This window comes from Erithacus rubecula, assembly GCF_903797595.1.
Source record: "Erithacus rubecula genome assembly, chromosome: 2".
Taxonomy (NCBI): domain Eukaryota; kingdom Metazoa; phylum Chordata; class Aves; order Passeriformes; family Muscicapidae; genus Erithacus; species Erithacus rubecula.
Window position 1 is genome coordinate 71,225,458 of NC_136685.1, and position 21,768 is coordinate 71,247,225.

General features: G+C 39.5%; 1 protein-coding gene across 18 annotated transcripts in view; it reads right to left on the bottom strand.

Annotated features, from left to right (window-relative positions):
- Positions 1 to 21,384, bottom strand: part of AFDN (afadin, adherens junction formation factor) — a 112,886-nt gene extending 91,502 nt beyond the window's left edge. For 2 of the 18 annotated variants that reach the window (XR_013773507.1, XM_079299298.1), the window contains exon 1: positions 20,815 to 21,384. Coding sequence is in view for 17 of the 18 variants with exons in the window: in XM_079299298.1 (XP_079155424.1) it covers positions 20,815 to 20,928 (114 nt within the window). In the remaining variant the exon portion in view is untranslated. The remainder of the gene's footprint in view (positions 1 to 20,814) is intronic. The other 16 variants (XM_079299302.1, XM_079299301.1, XM_079299293.1 and 13 more) reach the window with 12 other exon arrangements.
- Between the last annotated feature and the right edge of the window lie 384 nt (positions 21,385 to 21,768).

Consider the following 21,768-nt stretch of genomic DNA (forward strand, 5'->3'; position numbering starts at 1 on the left):
CACCATACAGGGTTAAGGCATCCAGCTACACTGAAGGAGAGAAACGCTGGTGCTATCTGATACTCTGCATGCAGGAGCTTTGGCAACCGGGCTAATTAGTCAGGAGTTTGAACTAGGAATGCTAACAAGCCTAATAGGAAAACAAGCACCTGATTCTCCTGAAGTAGACAAACTTCAGCACGGAATCTACAATAAAAATACAAAAATTATTTACCCTAAACCTCAAAACTCAAGATTCTGATTTAAAACAACCTTTGACTAGATTTCAAAAAGTTATTTCCCAGATAAGTTAGGTTAGTCAAGCAGGCTTGAAGCAATAATATAAGGCAAAAACGTACCAAAAAATGCAATTTTATTGTAAAAAATTCTATAGAAATGGGACAAAGGACCTCTTTTTTAACTACTACTAGTTTTTTTTCCCTACCTGAAATACGTACTTTCCTCTTTCAAGGGCAAACCAGCCATACTTCAGCTATGGAATCATAAAAATCTACAAAAATAGTTCTGAAAAAACTTCCAAATTGAAAATCTGCACTGATGAATGAAATTTAGTGAGATGATCATAGCCAAAGACACAAAACCATGCTGCTTTTATAGGCAGCTTTGTCTAGAGTAAACACACACATACACAAGCTAAGACATCCTTCTGGTCACTTCTTCCACACGTTCAGCAAACACTATATTTGTTCACTACAGATACAACAAACATAGCCAAATTAACACATGAAATTGTGAGTTTTTGACATCAGAAAGCATTAACTTGAACACTTAAAAAGAAATACGGGGTTGACATTACAACTTCCAAACAGGAGCATGCCTAAAAAGAGTTGTGTTTTAGTTTGTTTGTTTGTTTTAATTCAGCCACTCAAAAAATCCTTCAGGAAGTCTCATTTTGAATTATTTGTTTTTATATTTAAAGAAATCGGGTCATTTCTTAAAACTTACAAGGCCGTTTATTAATGCCATTAGTTATCTTAATGTTGGACTAGCATGGCAACAGACAGCTTGTGAAAAATTTATACAGTAATTCTGATAGTTTGGTAAAATTCATCTGTTGATAGCCTTCTCTCCGCAAATCCTACTTAATCCTGCTGTATAATCTTTGGCAACAATTTCATCAAGCACTGTGCTTGGTGAATGACATTCAGCCTCAGTTAGTTGCATTTAAAAACAACTGCTGACAGCTAAAAAAGGGCTTTCTCTGCAGTAACACCACAAACAATATCTTCATACTGACAGTGGTTTTGCTCTCCCTGTTTTGTGATGTTTTTCTTTTGACTGTTCCCATACTACAAAGTCCTCCATTCTAACACAAAAGCTAGCTCAAAGAAGTCCCACGCATATAAAAAGGTTTCTTCCTATGGCACTTGCACAACCAAAACATTACTTTGCTTCTGATTTTACTCTGTTTACTTTTAGATTTGAAAGAAAAGATACCATGTAGCTATCAACATAACAATACACTTTAATGTTTTGTACTTGAGCTGGCGACCTTCTCACTGAAGAAGAAGCATTTTACATTCCAATTACCTACCAACTTCCTTTTCTCCACTGGGGTTCCACACTTGCTCCCAATCTACAACAGTGTCTGTTTCATCAGACTGAAAGCAAGTTCATTGGCTGAAAGGTCCTTCTCTCTTAAAGGGATTTTCTAACAAGAAAATCTTTATATCTGAATACTTTCTTCTTTTATGTATCTTCCACATTATTATTATCATTAGTAGTACAGAAAATGAGATGTACTAGTCAGACCTAGAAATAAATTCCGCACCAAGTCCCTAACTGTTGACAACTGGATGGCTATCTCAAGAGAAAAATTACTCCCTCTCTAAGTCCTGTTTGGGAAAACATTTCCAGCAAGAGAAAATATGACACTGGCATCACATAAAACCCAATGCCAGCATAAAGGAGGGATTTAAAAAACCTAAACAAACCTGTTCAACTGAAGAAGGGGTGAAGGAAGCATTCTTGGAGCTAAAAAGCCATTTTACCAGGTTAAGCTATAAATAAGAAATCTCATCCACATACTTTTCCTTTCCCAAAATAAAGCCAATAGCAGTAGTTTACAGAGATAAGGAATGCTTCTGAAGAATCCAGAAATCCAACCAATCAGCTGTATGATAGAGGCTGGCTCCAGACTGGAAATAAAATGGCTATCTGTGGGAATGCAGGAATTTCATCATCCCTGTCTAAACATCTATTTCACTTGCCTAAGGATGAACAAACAAAATATTATGAAAGTAACACAGTATTTGAATCTTAGTATAGTAGACTTAAAAAAGGTTATTAAAATAAAATCAGACTATAATTCAATTATTAAATCACTTAACTGAGGAGAACTAAAGTCATGTTTTTGTAGTACTAGAGGACATAGCAGCCCATACCTATACACAAATAAACAGTTTTCTACTGCTTCAACTAAAAGTAAAGGTATCAAATACCAAGGTGATATTATTTTCTATTGTAAATAGTGTTTTCTCCAAAACATCAGGAGCCACCGAGCGCAGAGTACATCAGAGCTCCTAATTCTAGGCTCCATTTTTTTTAAATGAGCATAAAAAGGCAAGGATTCATCTCAAGCAGGAATGACACAAATAGTACAGGAATTACTCAGCAGTGCCAAGAGATCTTCCACAAAACAATGCTGCATCAGATGTCTCAGATGTTGTCCACACACAAACACTGACAGTTTTACAGCCCTGAGAGTCTCCTAAATCCACAGACCACAGTAGCACCATTCCAACAAAACAAGCCAGAGGAGGAGAGTAAACAAAATTATTAAAAGACAATGAGATTTGAAAAAGCAGTCAATTAACAAAGCCAATCCAGAGACTGGGTGGGCTACACATGTTTAAAAAGCTAAATTAGATCTGCTAAAGGTAACATTTCATTGTGTCAGTAGTCATTAAAACAGAGAAGCACTCAAAAGCTTAACTATGCAGTAAAAAGCTACTTTCTTTCTGTAACTGAAGTATTTCAGCCATGACCACTCTATTTTCTTTTTTCCTCCTACTGCTTCAGTCTCTTATTCCATGCTCAGGACAACAATGCAAACGCAGCGACTGTGAATAATCGCCATCACTATTCCCGATAGAGGAAACAGCAGTTGACCAGTTGATTACATAGGAAGCTCCTCATTTCCTTTGCAGTTCTCTTCATAATAGCAGAAATAATCTAGAGAAAGGTATCATGTGGTAGTAGCATAAAGACCAATTCTAGTGACTTTTTGTCAGAAGGAATTCAGTTAGAAACCACCATTACTTTCTCAAACAACAGTCAAGATATACACACCCCACTTAGAAAAAAAAAAAAAACAAAAACAAACAACGTCTCAAATATTTTGGACTTGAGTCTCTCGTTACAGTAAGTGTTCTGTGCAAGACTACTCATGTTTCATGGAAAATTATGATTCTCAAACAGTAGCAAGGCAGCTCTATTCCCAGTCATAAACACTAATATATCATTACTTCTTTAAAATTATGTAAGACATCCTAAATTACCATTTTGTTGCAATATAAGGTAATGCAGAAATCTGGCTTCACTTTTAGACATGATGAGGGGTTGAAAGGCAAGTATGGGATTGATTCAGTTGATTAAGTGCTCAAAATTTGAAGTAGTCAAGAAACTCTTGCTCACTTCTCATCTTAGCATCAGAATAAATCCAGTCTGGTAGGTCAGCAACCCAACTAATACTGTCCCCTCACTTTGTAGTGCCCTGCTCTTTGTTTCACAAAGGGTTGCCACTGCCTGCTTACAGAAGAGTGAGGAAGTTTCAGAGAGCAGGTCAGTCAGATCATCAGTTACAAGACTGGGTGTGTGGAGTTGGGAGGAGGCAGGAACAACAAAAAGACAACTGAAAAGCTCAATACTTAATCATCTCATCGGCATCCTTCATATTACTACTTTCTTCCTCACCCTTCCTATACACCCTAGTCTGGAATAATGAATTTAAAAATAAACAATGAATTTCTGTATTTGTACACTGCTTAGTCAAGGCAGCAGCTTCATTCCTAGAACTGAGAGCAGATGATCACAGATCTTACAGAATACAACTCAACAGCTCCCTTCCAGAGTTTGCTCACCCAGCATTAAGATTTCATGTTGTCATAACTAAGGCAGCATCCCCCCACTCACTACTATGACTGTCTTCAGCTGAGCAGATGCCACTTATGAAAGGAGACTGTCAGAAGGATATTTTTTCTTGAGAAACTCACAATTCTAAACTCACAACTTCTAAGGCAAACCAGTCCTGATCTAATTACTTTCCAGGGTGCACAATAAACCTTAACCGCATTTTTTGGAAGGAAATCCTAGGACAAGCACCTGGGCATGGGGATTAACAGTCAAAGTAGTAGTTAGCTACTTAAGAATGGCCAGCAAGTTTGCACCAGAATAACATGCAGAAAAGGTGACTTAAAGCTTCTTTGAAACTAGTATCAACATATAAAATTTAATGCTGAGTTTCTGAGATTTTTCTTACTTGGTTTATTTCAGTTTAACATTCCTATTATATTAATACCAGCCTAAAACATTTGCAGAATTAACAGATTAATATTACCCAAGTTTCAAAACAGCAATTTAAATTTTAACAGTAAAAATGCTCCATTGACGTAACAAAGTAGTTACAAACATCTGTGGCTAGAGGAGATTATAGTCTAATTTCAAACTTGTACTTCAGCATGTCTTCCATTGAAAATGGTACACTATCAGCACAGACTATTTTTCAGCATCCCACAGAGACCCAAATCACAATAGCAGAATTCAAAACAAAGAACATGGAGGTGGAGTATGAGTAACTGAACTAGTCAACACACCATACTGTACAAATACAGTTTTATACACTAACAATAATCAGGAGTGAAAGCAAATCTTTATCCCCAATAAAGATGTATCAACAAAAATAATCCAGCACAGCTCATTCACTGCAACTATACATTCCAGTAACTAATACAGGTATGTGATCTGGAGAAGGAAGAAGCACAGAACAGAAAATCGGAGCAAAATTGTGTGCAATTTACACAACTTGCTTCCCATCCTAGGAAAGCACTAGGACCTCACCCTATCTCCCCTGGGCAAGATATCACACAGGATACACTGACAGAACATGGTTTGCTTAAGTCAAAGGATACATGAAGTGATCCTGAAACATTAAGGTATTTTCAGTCCTGAAGGTTGTGTAGGATGGGTAGAAGAATGCTGTGCTAAACTTCAAGAAGAATCTAAGCATTTCAAAATTCAAAGCTTTCAAATACATGCCTAAATTAAGTGGCAGCATAACATTTGTAAATTTCTCTACAGGTACAAGCCCAACTGGTAGACATTAGAGAGAGCAAACCCTATACAAGTGGCTCTACTACACATAAGAAGAGTCATTAATAATGCAATGCAATCCATCACAATTGGAAATAAACTGGAATGTATATATACACCATGGAACCACCTAAGATTACAAAATAATTCAGGAAGAAAGGACCTTCAGGAGTTTCCAAATAAACCTCCTGGTGAAAGAAAGATCATCTCTGAGGTCTTATCAGGCTCCTTTGCAGCTTTATCCAGCCTGCTCTTAGAAATCTCCATGGACAGAAACTGCTCAACCTCCCTGTGCAACTCGTTTCACTACTTGACTATTCACTGGCATCTGAGAAGTTTTCTTTTGCAGAACACTTTTGTAGTTAGTGAATTGCATAATGATTTCACTTTTAATACAGATAAAATGAATTGCATGCCTGAAATAATTCTTTTAACACAGAAGTTCAATCTTCAAGAAAGATTATGTAACCATAAAACAATGAAAAATCAGAAAACTCAAGAGAAACACAGAAATTTAAGGCAAAAAACTCTGAAGAAGTGGCTTTTAAAAAAAGAAATAAATTCAGCATTCCTCACCCTCCCTACATCCTCAAACCAGTGAGAATTCTATAGGTTCTACATCTTACTTTTGAAAGCAGTTCAGTCCTGAAGCTCCACATAAGCACCTGAGTGGAAGAAGCCAAGCGATTCACTACCATCCTATGTATTTGTGCTATCCTATAGTTGCTATAGGATGCATTTTCATTAAAGCAATGCAATCCTTTTTCTTCCTTAACTATAATTTGTTCACTATTTAAATTCCAATCCACTGGAATATACTTCAGCTTTATGAAAAAATGCTTGAAATGCTTTTCAATCTAACTCTTTCAATATATTGAAGTAAATTTTATACTGCAATTTTATACTTACAACTGAAGTTTTTTGTAATATGCCTCAGACATACAAAAATATACCTTTTTTATTTGTATGGAATATTATAATATACTTTTTTCAATACAAAATAAGAAAGAGGGAGGCATTTCCCAAGTTAGCAAGTAACTTTGCTCAGGGGAGTCTACTCATAAAAATGCTCATTTCACCTTCAAATAGCACATTTGGTTACCAAAGAGCTATGTTTTTAAAAGTGCTACCAGCTCTATTTTACAAATTTCTTCCAGAAGAGAACAAATTACTGGTTTTATCATGTAGCACTGGTTAACAAAACTGGTCTCTATAGCTCTGTTAATTAGGAGTTGACAGAAGAATGTTTGCCAGTGTACTGTGCATGAACTCTTACTTTCAAGAAGTCCTGCACTTCTGCCCAGTAGTTAGTTTTGCAGCCAATAGTTAACTTCACTTAAATTCCCATCTTTCATTTGTCATCTCTACATTTCAAGAAAGTACCAGAAAATTAAATGGTTGATTACTTTCAGGCATTTTCTTGCTCTAAAACACAATTCTATAAAAATACCTTTAATTTTATCCTTATCAAGGGACTGTCATTTGAGTGGCACACAGAGCAAGGACAAGTTATAATACAAACATTAACGCAGATGATTAACTGTGAACAGGACTATTTCGAGTTTAAACAGGTTCAGATTACAAAAGCATTCAGTAACTTGGTTTGGCTTAGTCAGATATTAAAACATAGTTAATGAAGGCATAAATGATACTACTGTACAAAATTTCAAGTATACTCTGACTCACAATGAAACAATTTAGTCTTTAACTAACTGCTGATATTAGCCAAACAATCTCTGTAGCAAATCAGAATTAACATAGCTGAAAAGTTAAGAGGTCTATCCTCTCATTAGTGAAGGAGTATGACACAAGCATATGAGAAGATGACCCCAAACAAAAATTGTCATGAAGCAAAGATAGCAGCATGCAGAAGTGGGAAGGAATTTAAAAATCTAAGGAGTCTCTAGCTTCTTTTCCTTTTAAGTAACAATAACAATGTCTCCCAGTGCAATATGTATGCTGACTACAGCATGTATGTTTCTCTACTACTGAGGACAGTAAACTTTTCTAGACTTATTCCTACAAATATGCTTTATTTGTGTAAAAATAAAAACAAATGAAACAAAAACCCAAACCCCAAACAAAAACACATGTACATTTCACATACTCTTAGTTAGCATCATATCATTTGTTCTGTGCATTTGTTATTACTCTCCACAGTGAAACACAAATTTTCCTTATGATTAGGTACTTAGAGTAACTCATTCAAAAAGATTTCATTTTTTAAATTACTATTGCAAACCATTTCCAGATTTTGATTTTTTTTTTGTATTCAATACTCGCTTCAAAAATCTTAATAAAACATATATGCTTGCCTTAATTAACAGCTTACAGAAAATTACATATGTGGAAAGAGGAAATTACTGGGAAAAAAGCTAGGGCTGTTCTGCCTGATTCTTCAGCCTGGAAGAGAATGTTGTGTGGAAATCTGAAGCAGCCTTCCAATATCTGAAGGTGGCCTACAGGGAAGCTGGAAAATGAGTCTGATAGGAACTCTGGAGGTGGAACAAGGAGTTTACAATGTGTACAAACTGAAAGAGGAGAAATATTGGGAAGAAGTTCTTTATTGTGATCATGGTGAGACACTGGAAAAGGATTGCAAGGGAGGCTGTGGATGCCCAGTCCCTGGCAGTGTTCAAGGCCAGACTGGATAAACCCTTGAGCAACCTGGTCTAGATGGAGGTGTCCCTGCCCATGGCAGGTGGGGTCGTAACCAGGTGATTCTTAAGGTCCATTCTAACTCCTTGGCAGTTTGATTCATCAAATCTGGAACTTAAGTTACCTATTTACTGAAATGATGCAGTCTCGTGTATATTTAATACAGCAGTGTTTCTGAAACAAACAAAATCCAAAATATGAAAATTATTCAAGTTTTCTATGAAGATATGTTACACTCTGCATGCTCCCCAGTGGAGAAAAGGGGTATTCTTTGCTATCCCATACAATTCACTTAACATTAAAACCAGAGACAGTGTGATGGTGCTGGAAGATGACACTCTGAGTGTGATTAACTCCCTTCCCCTATGTTTTATAAGGTGAAATATCAATTTAGGATAACCTAGAGAACTGCATACATTTATAAAAATCTGGCTTCTCTTTCTGGCTCTGTAGTAACTAAACTTACAACACTTTTCAACACTTTACTTCATGTATCTGCATCACTTTTTCCATCCTACTGTCCTGGAAACATTATAACAACATGAGAATGTTAGATGTTTTTTATACAAACCATGACAATTTAAGAAGATGATGCAGCTAGTCACAAGTACAAGCTACACATGACCTCAATAAATATCATCTTAGAATCACAGAACAGCTTGAGTTGCAAGGGACCTTAAAGATCATCTAGTCCCAACCTTCAATTTTGCTAATAGCAACAACTTGAAGAAGCACTCTAAGGGGGGGGGGGGGGGGGGGAGGGAAAAAAAAATCAAATCAAGTAATATAACTCAGTTCCAAACATACTTGAATGACCATTGCCCACTTTCAAGAACTGGACTCAAAATTGCTCATTACATAAACAAAATGTATCATTCTACCTATGAAACTGGTTTAGATAGATAGTCAACAGAAGGAAAAGTCAGATTACCACATTATTTTGTACTGGCACATACAAACAGGAAAGCTAAGTAATTAAAGGAAAAAGTCTCCTTGCATCTAGCAAGTAAGCAGCTTTTCCCCAAAACAAATTCAGTAAGCTTTAGCAAAACCTAAACTTGTTGAAGTTTTGTTGGTTCTTTTTTTTTTTTCATTTTACCTGGATTTCATGTATGTAAACACAGAGATAAATTTTTGAAATAGACTAAGCACCAATTTTAAAATGCTGTGAACATTTAACAATATTTAAGTCAGACAGACCTTGGAGGCGGAGAATAAGGCAGAGAAAGGGATGGCCAAAGCTCTTGAAAGCCACAGTAAAAAGCATCATACAAATTTAACTGCTAACATGTACTTGTGGTTGCTGTAAAAGTCAGTATGATCAACACCACAGAGCTGGAAAAGAACCAATGATGGACAGTTCTGCGTGGCAGAAGACAGAACCCCATGACAGCCATCAGATGGCAGTGATGGCAGGAAGAGGGTCAACACTGCCCACTTCCTTTCTGTGCCTCAGAAGTGCTGAGAGGTGGGTGAAGAAGTGGCTGCAGAACAGAGTGTGTGTACTTGTTAAAGTGTTCATCCTCTTTTACAGTTGCTGAGGTGGAAATAGCTTCAGATTACTCACACATCCATCAGCCATGACAAAGAACATTGCTATTCAACATTTCACTCCATAAATTGAGGATATAAAGGTATCAGAAATATGTTGGTATCTCACTCTGCTTGCAGGTTTCTACTACTACCAATAACATCATGATATTGCCACAGAAGGAGACAGCTGACACTAGGAAAAAGGCATGTCTATCAAGGATCAGAGAAATTGTCCAGACCCTTTTCAACAGAAACGTCCTGTTTATCCTCAGGATTTGGATAAATTAAGCTCTAAATGCTCTTAGAACCATCCTTATTACCTCTGAGGTGGTTAGGAAGGAATTTTTCCCCTTGGTGCAAGATTTCCTTCTCAGCAGCTAAGGAATTCAGTATAAACTTAATCCAGGAAACTCAGTCTCCCTCTACCTAGCAGATACCCAGAAGAGATGAGACAAGCCTAAAGCCTATTAAAAGGAATCCTTTCAAAATAAGGGGGAAAGTATCTATGGTTATAACAGTACAGCAAAGAAAAAAGCACTCCCTTAGAAGAAAACCCAGGTGTCACAGCCACCATCAGCACACAGACTAGCTGGTTACAAACAAGTCCAACTGCAAGGTCACTCCAAACTACAAAGTCCACATGGCAGGTGTAGAGGATTTAATGGCTGATCTGTAACCTCGGGAAACTTCTGACAGAGGCAGATAATCATAAGGCTGCTCTCTGAAGCCAGCATAGCAGGACAAACACATCTGAAGACTGCTCTAATTGGCATTTTCCCCTGAAAGCAGAATATTGGAGTGTCTGGTTTAAAGTTATGGATGTGAGATTTTTGATGCAGAGGAAAGGTCTCAACACAGGCAGGTTTACTGAGAGAACTAGAGAAGTGCATTTATAATTCTATACATGGGTATCTATGAGCATCCATACACACAAAAATGTTCAAAGACCTGGAGACAAATGTGGAACACTGAAGATAAGACAGACACTTAAGCGCTAAGTTTCAAAAGGTTTTTACAAACTACCAGTATCAGTATTGAGCTTCAGTACATGACTGTCTCAGGTTAGTACAATGCTACCAATTTTTGTGCTGCCACTTGACACTTATCACTAATCACTCAAAATGAATGAAGACTACTTTGAGAAGATAAACTGTTCAAATTCGTCTAATCTCTCAAAAATTTGATGCACCAATTTTTTGAGTTCAAGCTTAAACTTAATGCAGGTGAGAAAGCAAATTATGAAACAAAAGTATTCTGGAGCTTGTAGTAGATCACGAACAGTTTATTTTCAACAGTAAGAATTAGTAAGTCATCCAGAACTTCTAACACTCAAGATACTGAGCCAGTATCAGAATGTTAGGAGTTACTGTTGATTACTGCTTCAGAAAAATCTACTAGAATTTTGAACTGTAAAATTCAAACACTAATTTCATCACAGATCCTACCTTACAGGTCACCTTTGGTTAAAAGCTACTGACAGGCAGAAATCAGAAGGTAATAGAAAACTAGATGTTTTACTGTAAATCCTGACAAAGGCTTCAGGAGAGAGCTATGTCCTCTCTTCTTTCACTTTTATTTTTTTCCTATTAAATGGCTAGAACACCTGAGACAGACTGCAAATACTGAAATATTACTCATATATTGAAAACTTCCTAGAACTGCAATAATGTCATCATTTTGGGCTGGTTAGGTCTTTGGATGCTGGTAGATGGCTTTGGTGAATATACCAGCAGTCAGTGCATAAAATTACTTCATTGTTCTCTTTTTCTTTTTTTTTCAACCTACATATCAATCCTTATCTGTCTGAAAACAGTTTGCTATAGGCATAACAAGTGGATTTATTGAAATAGCCCTCCCTGTGCCATGGCGACAAGAACAACTCTCATGAAATACTAGATACAGTTTCAGTATTGCTGGAGACTTTATCAAAAGTATTACAATACATCTCACACAAAACAAAGAAGGGCCTTGTTAGAGCATTTCACTGATTTTTAAAGAAGGAAACAGTTGTTTTGCCTTTTATTTTTTTTAAAGGCTTCAAAAAGCTGAAGAATTAGATCACAAAATGCAGTAATCTTAAGTAATTCCAGGTTTTAACTTCTTCACTATACAGCAAACACTAGACCTAACAGGCAAATCCATCAAAATCAATTAGCAGGTTAGTAAACATTGTCTTTCCATCACAATTTTCACATCATTTTCCCTTTCCAGATATGAAAAGAAACTATCTCAGTCTTTCAACAGCCAGGATATGTACAATGAGTGTTAAGTCTTAAAACTTTTATTCTGTCTACATTGAAAATAAGTAGCAGTCGTGTCCAGTAAGGCTATCACTTTAAGTGGAAATAACTTACATGTTTCCCAATAAAATGCACAGCATTCTACAAGAAGTATGCAATGCTTGGATATGATCCGAATGCAGAAAATATTATCAAACTGTACATGGAAGATGAATGCAAACCAGATTTCTCAACATAAAAAAAGTGATATTATGAAAACCATTTTAGCAATGCAACGCTTTCTAAAACACAACCTGGTTCAGTTTTGTTTGTTTATTCCACGTAGACCTTTTCCCGTCCAGGAGGACACTATCACAAACAGCATTGTCCTGATGTTTTTTAAAAGTAAGAACAGGGCACAACTCTTTTACTAAAATGGAGAACAACAACAAAATATTTCAAGGGCCTGTTTCAATTTCAAGCTGATGTACTGCTCAAAGTAGAGCATTTTCTGCAGGGCAGAAGGAATGAGACCTTTTCTTGTTTTAGACATTTCTTTGTTCTTTCAACTCTTGCCCAACCACAGGCCATCCAACAGCCCCTAATTTTCATTAGGAAGTGAGATTCTGATCTTCCAGTGGGTTTTGTAAGCAATTGTATGTATCGTATATAAAAACAAATTATAAATACATGTAAAAGCATGACACTGACATCAAATTATGTATCTTGCCTCTAAGAAAACAGAGGAGTGTGGACTGACAAGTGAAGTCATCAAACAAAGAGAAAGCTCTACTAAATACATCATGGAGTGCTTGAAAAGTCTATGCACTGAAATCTTAGTTCATAAATACTGCTCTGAGGAACATACTTTGTTGGCCAAATAAATACTGTTGCCAGACAACTCATTCTTTTTCACTTTTTCACACTATAGAAGATACTCTTACTACACAGTAAAGCCAGATATTGAGCCATGCCCTGGAACACCAGTCACCACGAGGAAGCCTTAAACCAGGTCATAAAGAAACTATCATCTGTTACTAGGCAGTTTTTTGAGAGCTTTCATACTCCTGAGTTCTAGTTACAAGAGTGCAAATTATCAAAGTAGTAAGAAAAACACTGACCAAATAAAAAAACCACACCCTGCAGCCATTGTTTCAGACTGCCATCACTCTATAGCAACTAGTACTGCAGTGCATAAAACCCATTCCAAAATATTTACCCAAGAGTTGACCCAGCATTAGGAGTCATAGCCAAACACAGACTCAATTTCCAGTTCCATAACAAGCTAGTCAGTTTGCTAATGTCCATGAAAAGAGTAACAATAGTAACTCTTGTTTTTTAAAGTTAAATCTATGTTACACTCTTGGAATACATAAGTAAAATTAGAAATCAATTTATAATTATTCTTAAGATATATCAAGCACCACTTAATAAAAGCTTAAAACTTTCAAAACTGATGTGTAATTCCTGCTCTTCACTGGAAGAGTGACATGAACAAACTTAGAGGAGCATACACAATTTCATCAGTACAATCAAACTCTAACTGACTCTTTTTATTAATATGATTAAATTCAAAGACAAATTACAAATACATGTAACCAAGTAAAAATTAAGTTTACATTTAAGTGCAAATTTGCACTTAACACCCTGTACTGATCTTATGGATGACAGCCCTAGTCCTAGGATTTTTTCCAGTTCTTCCAGGATTCAAAATGAGTAATCTACAACGAAATTTTGCAAGACAGACCAGGACAATAAAGAGCCCTGTTCTACACAGTGCATAGAGGAATGAAGCAAGCAGTATCTAGACAGAGGGCGTCTCCATAGGAGACAAGAATGAACAAGAATCAGAGGAATGGCTCCCTAGTAAGAGCATCTGTGCTAGAAGATGATCTGAAGAGGAGCTGTCTAACTTACAAGTGAGCCCACAAGGGAAGAAGGCAGATCTAGAAAATGTAATTAAATACATAATAACAATCAGTTTATAACCTTGAGGGCAATGTCCATAACAGAAGGAGAGACCATTATCCTGAAGCATTACACAAAATGGCTTAAACAAGTTACATGTACCTAACACAAGAAAACATTAAATTCATGTAGAATAAGAAGGTATGAGAAAAATTGGTGACTGCTGGGAAAAAAAAACAAGTAACAAACATTGGATTTCATGTCAAAGCAGATTTCTTTAGTCTTACTAGAGAACCAAACTAGACAGTAGCAAAAGGCAGAATTGCAATTCAATGACTGAAGGCAACCAATCACGTGGGAAACTTATCCTTACCCTGCAAAAAGTTATATTACAATGTTATACATCTTCATTGTGCAAAAGCTCATGAGGCACAATACAGTCCAGGAAGATAATTTGACTGTTACTGCTAGGTCCAAACCATGTCTACAGAGTTTTACCTCTGTTGACTCAAGTTTTTATCTTAGATTTTCAAGCTTCCAGACAGAGACAATTACAGAGAAGCTGTAATTTTTACTTGCAATTAAAGACCTAAGGGGAAGGGGGAATCTCTGCAAAAGATTTAACAACAATGATGAGCTAAGTCATGCATGCATTCAGAACTACTATCAGTTGTCTTTGGTTTATCTACCTAGCAACCTTAACAGCAGAAATCAACAGGCTTTAGCCTTTTCACAAGAGGAAATGAACATCACGACGTATGTATCTATTCCACACGCAAATATTCTTCCTAGTCAAAAATCTTGAAAAACCAACAATTACCTAAATAGTGTTTTGCTCAAATACACATCAGAAGAGGCTCCCATTAGCATGAAGCTCACTTTGAAAGACAGAGTAAACACTCCATTACATACCTGCAATATCTGTTAAATTAGATTTCTCTTAAGCTTATCACAACATTTAGTTTACTAATTCACACTGTGATTCTTAATTCCACCTTCAGCAGAACCACTGGTCAAAAGAAAGAGTTATTTTCTTTATGCATATAATGAAATTCGCACATCTACAATTCATTTCCCTCCATTTATAACAAAGCAACTACTCCAACAGATATTGACACAAAGATAAAGTCAGAGTGATTTCTTATCTACAGCTTTACCACAAACACCAGTTCATCTCAACTTTTATAACTTTCCAGCTAAGTTTTAGGTTTTGTTACCCCCTTATATGACAAAAGCATCTAGACACAAGAGCAGAATTTCACTAACTATAAAGCTGGGTTTCCCCTCAAAAATCATAACAGTGTGTTCCATCCATCTTGGTTTAACCTCTCTGAAAGAGGAATTATTTTGACAGAAAAAAACACAATTGTACAAACAAAGTGAATCCCTTATGTGTCTAGAGGACTCGGGGGGGTTTCAGATGAAAAGTAATGCTTGTCAAAGGCATTTTAGGCAGGGAACAGATTCACACATCAGGAGGGAATTCTTAAAGCCAGTATTTCTGAATTGTATGGACCTAATCAGCCACTAGCTCAAAAAATAACTTTTATAAGCAATATTAAAAGCACAGCCTAAAACTTCTTCCTAGAATTATTTTCATTACATTATGTTGTCTGTAGACTGTGGTCAATATCTTAATTCAAACTTATAATTGGGACTCTCTAGCGAGTGCTAAGACTTAATTTGCAATGACTATTCACTTTGACTCAATTAAAGGAAAACTGGTCTTCAAATGCTCCTTTTGATGCACATGAGCAGGCCTGCATCCCTGACTTCCTTTCTCCAACCATTTTAATGCAGAACTAGAGCTCAGACCCAGTAAAGTACAATTAGTAATCCCGAACCTCTAACTAATGCCTCAGTGTTTTTATCTCTTGAACTGTGCCTGCTTAGTGGTAGCAACCATTGAAAAATATTCTGTTCACTAAAAAGCACAGGCATCAGTCTTCAGGATTCCATTTACCTTCCCAGACTGATTAAATATTAGTTTAAACATTAGTTACAGAGAGCGTTTGCTTTCCATACCATAGGTTTGGCAGACCTAAAAGGACAGTATTTTCAGATATATTACCAGCTTCTTGAGTTCTATAGAGTATGAAGAGTTGCACTTGCTTAAACTACTGAAAGTAGTAGAATCCAACTAGTAGAGGTAGCAGAAGCATTTCTACCATTTAGATAGTGTTTCCTTAGCTCCAGACTTACATTTCCACTACTATTATCACCCATAACACAATAGCTTACCAATTTTAAAAACAGGTCTTAAAAAAACCTCAGAGCCAGATTTTTAAAAGGGTGAGGTCTTTTTATGGGTGAGCAACCATGCAGATAAACACCAGGGGGTTAAAACCTAAAAATTCACATTTCATATTGCTTTAACTAGATTAAAATAACAAGCTTGCATAACTACCATTAAAAGACTGTAAGTTTATGTCATAGACCAGTCTTCCCTGTGACACTTAATGAACCAGAATCAAGATCTTAACCCAAAAATTCTATCAGCCCTAAAATATACTGCCATACAGTGTATTGTGCAACATTTTCTATTAATATTGCTTACTTGTACTTAGAGCCAAAGAAAACAATATAAAACACACTGAATAGACCAAACATATATAACACAACACATGGGAAGTCAATATTTAAAAACAAAAAAACAAAACAAAGCAACACAAAAAAAGCCCCACCCACATTCTGAAGGGTTATTTCAAATACCTCATTGCTAAGACTATATGTATATTTTCAAACAAAGAATAATCAAATAGCCATTAAGACTTTTGAAATTCTCTTTTTTTTTAATGATGGCCATTTAAAAGTCAAACTCTCAGGAGTTATTCTTTAATACTTTTTGATTAGACCTTTCTACTTTTACTAACACAGAGGTATATTTGCCTAGAACAACATTCTCCATCAGAAAACAAAACTACAACAGATCAATGTTTCTGACAACAATACCCCAGCCCTTGGGCAATTGTTATAAAAAAATCCCACTTGTTGTAAAGAGTGTCTGTCTCAATTAAATACAATTCACATTCCTAGCCCACAAACCATGTTTAGAAAAAACACAATACTTCTCTTCCTCTCATATACAGCTAGGAAAGCATACATTAAAGATGAAACCAACACCTAGTTGAAACATGGCATCTTATTAGATGCATTCAAACAGTGATAAATGCATAGCCTACAGTAGCTCTCCACTCCTCACCCAAAACATCCATGGGCAGTTGTTTTATCTAATAATCAACTCCAGTTAGCACTTTCATTAAAGGAGGAAGTTAAAAAAGCTAAACTACATAAATGATTTGCTACTACAAGTTTCCAAACAGCTCTATGCACTTATTACAAAATCATTTATTTAAACTTACTCCTTTTTGAAAACTTTGGGTGCAATAAGTACCCAAGATTTAAATCAAGATAAACTATCTTTTTATCTCCTACTGCAAAAGGTCTAAGTCTTTCCTAAGTCTCTTTACTGTGTTTCTGTGCCTAACAGAAAAAATTAAAAGAAAAAAAATTGAAAAAGCATCTACCAAACTTGGTGATACTTGGTACAAGGGCAAGGGGAAACAATTGAATAAAAGGGTTAACATTGTTTCATTTTGGATCTGTTAATTTATCTACAAACAAAAACATGATTCATCCCACCTTCCCCCAAAAAGTCCAGTACTTTTTCCAGACTTGCCAAAGTGAATAATTGCCTCATAAGTTAAAGAAGACACAGTAAAGTTTAATTAAGTTTAAATTATGACCAGTATTACACTCATCTTTAGCAAAGGTCTGTACCTAGAAGTAGTCCTGAAACATTACCATTTAAACTTCTGCTAATAAAAGCAGAGTTTTGGTTTTGTTCATTTGTAAGCTTCTCAAGCCACAGTGCTTCTCTGAGCTACTTTCTGAATAAAAAGAATTTTAAAATTTCAGAGTAAAATAATGCAAACAGATTTCTCAGAACAGCAACAATGGTTCAAAAAAGTAAACACAATAAATTTAAAATTACCACTTGGCTCTCAAGCATTAGTCCACAGATTACTCCAGTGAAAGCAAGTGAAGATATGAAATCCTCACTCCCAAGAAGTCTTCAGTTTTCCTAACACATGATACAGAGAGAGGAATACTCAACCTTGAGCATGCAACAGAAAGTTTTCTTTCTGTATTCCCAGGGTAAAGCAGCTCTGAATGACTTAGTTAACTACTAGAGTCAAAGAGAAGTTAAGAAAAAGTTAGTAACAATTCAACATGCCCTATCCAAGGCTTTTGCTGTTCAATGTCTTACACTGAAGTAAGTCTCACAAGAGGCAAGCAAACAAGTATATCTCTAATTCCTTAGGACTAGTCTACTCAATAAAATATTAACAGGAATTCAAACAGATTAATTTCATTAAGCACTTCTCTGAAAAAAAACCCCACACATTTGAACTTTTTTCAAAATACTGCCCAACCTTCAAAATGTCACAATTTACACGCTGCAGTAAAGAGAAGAGGGTCTAAGGGAGCTGGAACAACTGTATCTCACCAAAGAATTAGACCTTACAAACTAATACCAAGGCACATCAGTCACACACACACAAATTCCTTTCACTGTCATTGCACAATCAATACTGCCAAAATTCTAGTCAATTTACATTAGATTTCCCTTTTCCTTTGCTTTACTGAAAATATAAATCTCTCTGAACCCCACTATTACAGTTACTTTTACTATTTACTATTACTATTAACCCCTCTGGAAAATCCTACTCTATTACATAGGAAAGTTACAAGACAAGTCACTTAAAGCAGGTTATTTTCACTGAGGAAATGCCTGAAGAATCACTACAAGGCATCAGCTCTACATCCAACCAGCAGCTCCTGGATGACAGTCTGCAGTTTGGGCTACTAAGTTAACCCAGCAAGCCAACAACTATGTCTGGACAGTTTAAAATTATTCATCTTGATCCAGCTCAGGCACACAGGCAAAAGTCATATCCAGGTTACTGCATCTTCACAGATGCCACACTTGCTACAGTCTCTACAAAAAGCAGTATGTGCCTTATGGTCAAGCTGAGCCTGGAAAAACAGTGAAACAAGAGAGGATTGTCAGTTCTCAAGCAGTCTAGTAAAAGGGCTTTCATTTAAGCTGATAAATAGTATAGTGTGAATCACACCATCATCTGGGTTGAAAATATTGCCAAATTTGTGTCAGCTCAGGGTAAGAGTGAAAATAAATGTGAACATTCGTAAGTGTAATTATCTGGAAGGAAAATATACTTTATCTGTAAAATTGTTACCTGCTGCCAGTTTGATGTAAATGCACCTGCAGTCTTATCAAACGCTTTTAGAACCAGTAGGCTAAAGAGCTCATGCATTCAAGGATATTATGCATGCACTTCCATTTTTTACTTTCAGTAGTTCAATTGAAATGTGATCATGGGCAGTGGTGAGTGTGCCCCAGAGGCTCTGGAGGCTTAAATGCAAAAGTGTGAAATAAATGCAAGTAAAATTAATTTTTCTTTCAATAATAACTATAATGAAGCCGGTGACTTTTGTGCAAACTCTAGTTAACTATGCTAATAAATATGCATGGCTGACCTAAAGAAAGTATGATTTGTTAAACTACTTACTAACAAAACCACAGAAGCACAGTCTGCCATAAACACGAAGACGACAGGCTGGAGTTAGAAGCTACTGGGAATGGACAAACACATTAATAAGACAAGAAGTTCAGACACAGGCAGTTAGCAGCCAACCTGCAATTCCAAAGACAATGCTATGTCAAACACAATCATGAAGGCTTCCTGACACTGGCTTCAGCCCACTGTTTTTTTGCGACAGTGACTGTCAGCCAACAATGATACTCTTAAAATTTAAGCAATGCAATCAAGGAACTCTAATTACGATAAATCTTCCAAGATATAGGGATTAATCACAGAAAACTGTCACCTTTGTGTTCAAGAAACTGTCTGCAATGAGCAGAACTGAAAATACCCGAAGGTGTCGTAGTTCCTAATCTTAGAAGTGCTCTCAACACTTTTTCGTGGCTCTGCTAGCAATCAGCACCTAGGTGCAGGAACAGGAGCCAGCTCCAAGACCAAGCCAACGCGATTTCTCAGAGGCTTCTGTTAATAAACAACCAGGGCCAGGCCAAGAGCAAGTGTGAATTTCCTCCTTTTCCCCGGGAACGCGCACATGATCAGCCTCCACCCTCTCGCAGGGAGCCCGCTGTCACACACAAGCAGGGCTGTAACCTGCGTCCCCAGCCCTCCCCCTACCCCCCCGCCGCTTTCAAACCAGACGCGCAGCACGAACCAGCCAAAGGGAACATGACAAGGGGCAGCGGGAGGGTGTGGTTTGACTATTACATTTTTTTCTTTTTTTTGAAAAGGACAAAACCCAGCCTCTCTCGGCCATCAGAAACACCCACTTCATTAGGCAGGAATTACCCGCTGTGTTTTTCCAGTACAACATGTGAACTCGGGTCTACGAACCTGCTCCTGGTATTTACTTTAGGCGGCGGGCTGGCAGCCTGCAGGCTCGGAGAGCCAAGGCTCCGTCCGTCACGCCCTGGGAAAGCCACTCCAGGGATTGCAGCAGCAGCCCAGAGAGCCGCCGGACTACAATCGGCAGGTTGCTTTGCAAGAGGCGCCTTCTGCACAACGACGAATATTTAAAGAAACAAAAAAGCTAGCAACAAAAAAGCGCCCGGCACCGGCATTCTCAATCCTCCTCCACTAGCCGCCCGTCGGTACTGTTAAAGTCACAGACAGACAAAAAAAAAGAGAAAGCCCATGGAGGTACCCGGTGCCGGGCTCGGGACGGGGTCAGCTCCTGTATTCTCGCCCTTGCCCGCCCCTTTTCGCCACCTCCATCTCCCAGTGGATTTCTCCCCTGCCCCGGAGCCGCCTGTCCCGCAGGGTCAGGCCGGCATGTGCCTGCGGGAGGGAAGAGAGGGAGGAGGGGAGGGCTCCGGCCCTTCGCTCCCGTGCTCTCCCCGGCCCTGCAACCTGCCTTCACCCGGGCACGGCGGGGAGCCCGACGCACGCTCCGCAGCGAGGAGCGGAGCCCCGGCCGCGGCCAGCGCAGGGCAGCCCGTGCCCGAGCGTCCGGCCGGGGCGGGGGGCGGCGCGGGGGCCCGGCTGCCGCGGGGCGCGGCCTGGCCCGGGCGCGGCGGATCACCGGGCCGGCCGGGCGGGAGGCCCTCGCCGGGGTCGCTCACCTCGGTGGGGTCGCTGATCTCGAACAGGTCCAGCCGGTTCGCGTTCCAGTGGTTGATGATGTCGGCGAGTTTGCGCCGCTCCTCCTCCCGGCTGCCGCCGCCGCCGCCCGACATCCTCGCCGAGCCCGCCGCCGCCGGGGAGCCGAGCCGGGGCCGGGGCCAGGCCCTCTCAGCCGAGCCACGGACGGAGCGGGGGGTTCCTCAGTCCCGGCCGGGGAGGGGAAGGACCGGCTCTCCCCGCGGCCGGTGCCGGCTTGGGCGCCGCGGAAACGCCCCGGGATTGTGCCGCCGACTGCGATCAGCCCCGGCGGACAGTGGGGAAGGAGAGAAAGAGAAGGGGGAAGGGCGGGCAGGGGGCGGGGAGGAAGAGGAAGGATGCCCCGAGTCAGCAGCGGCCGCCGTATCTCCCGGCTCGGCAGCGCCTGTGGCCGCTCGCCTGCCCTGAGCCGAGCGAAGCCGCCGCTGCCGCCGCCTTTCTCCGCCCCGGGATCGCCCTCCCCTCGCTCTCTTCCTCACACACCGGCCGTGCGCGCCCCCGCCCGGCCGCCCTCCCTCCTCCTCCCCTTCCCGGCCGCGTGCGCGCCTGCGCGCGCTCCCGCCGCCCGTGGCCTCCCGCGGCGCGCGCCTCCGGAGAGTGCCCTCCGCGTCCCGCCTTTCCCGCCGCTTCCCCGCTCCCGCCGGCCCGGGGAGGCAGCCGGGGCGGGGCGCGGCCAGGTGCGGCGGGAGTGCCCGCACGGCGGCCGCGGACACGCGGCGGGGAGCGCGGTGCCGGGAGCCCCGGGTGCCGCCTCTGCGCGGGGTCCGCGGTCGGGCTGTGGCACCGACAAAGCGCCGCCGCGGCCGCGGGAACAAAGAGCCTGCGGGCGGGTCCCGGCGCGGCCCCGCCGTGGCTCTTCCTCGGGGAGGCGGGCGGGAGTGGATGTGGCCGCAGGCGGAGGTCAGGGCACGGCCCGG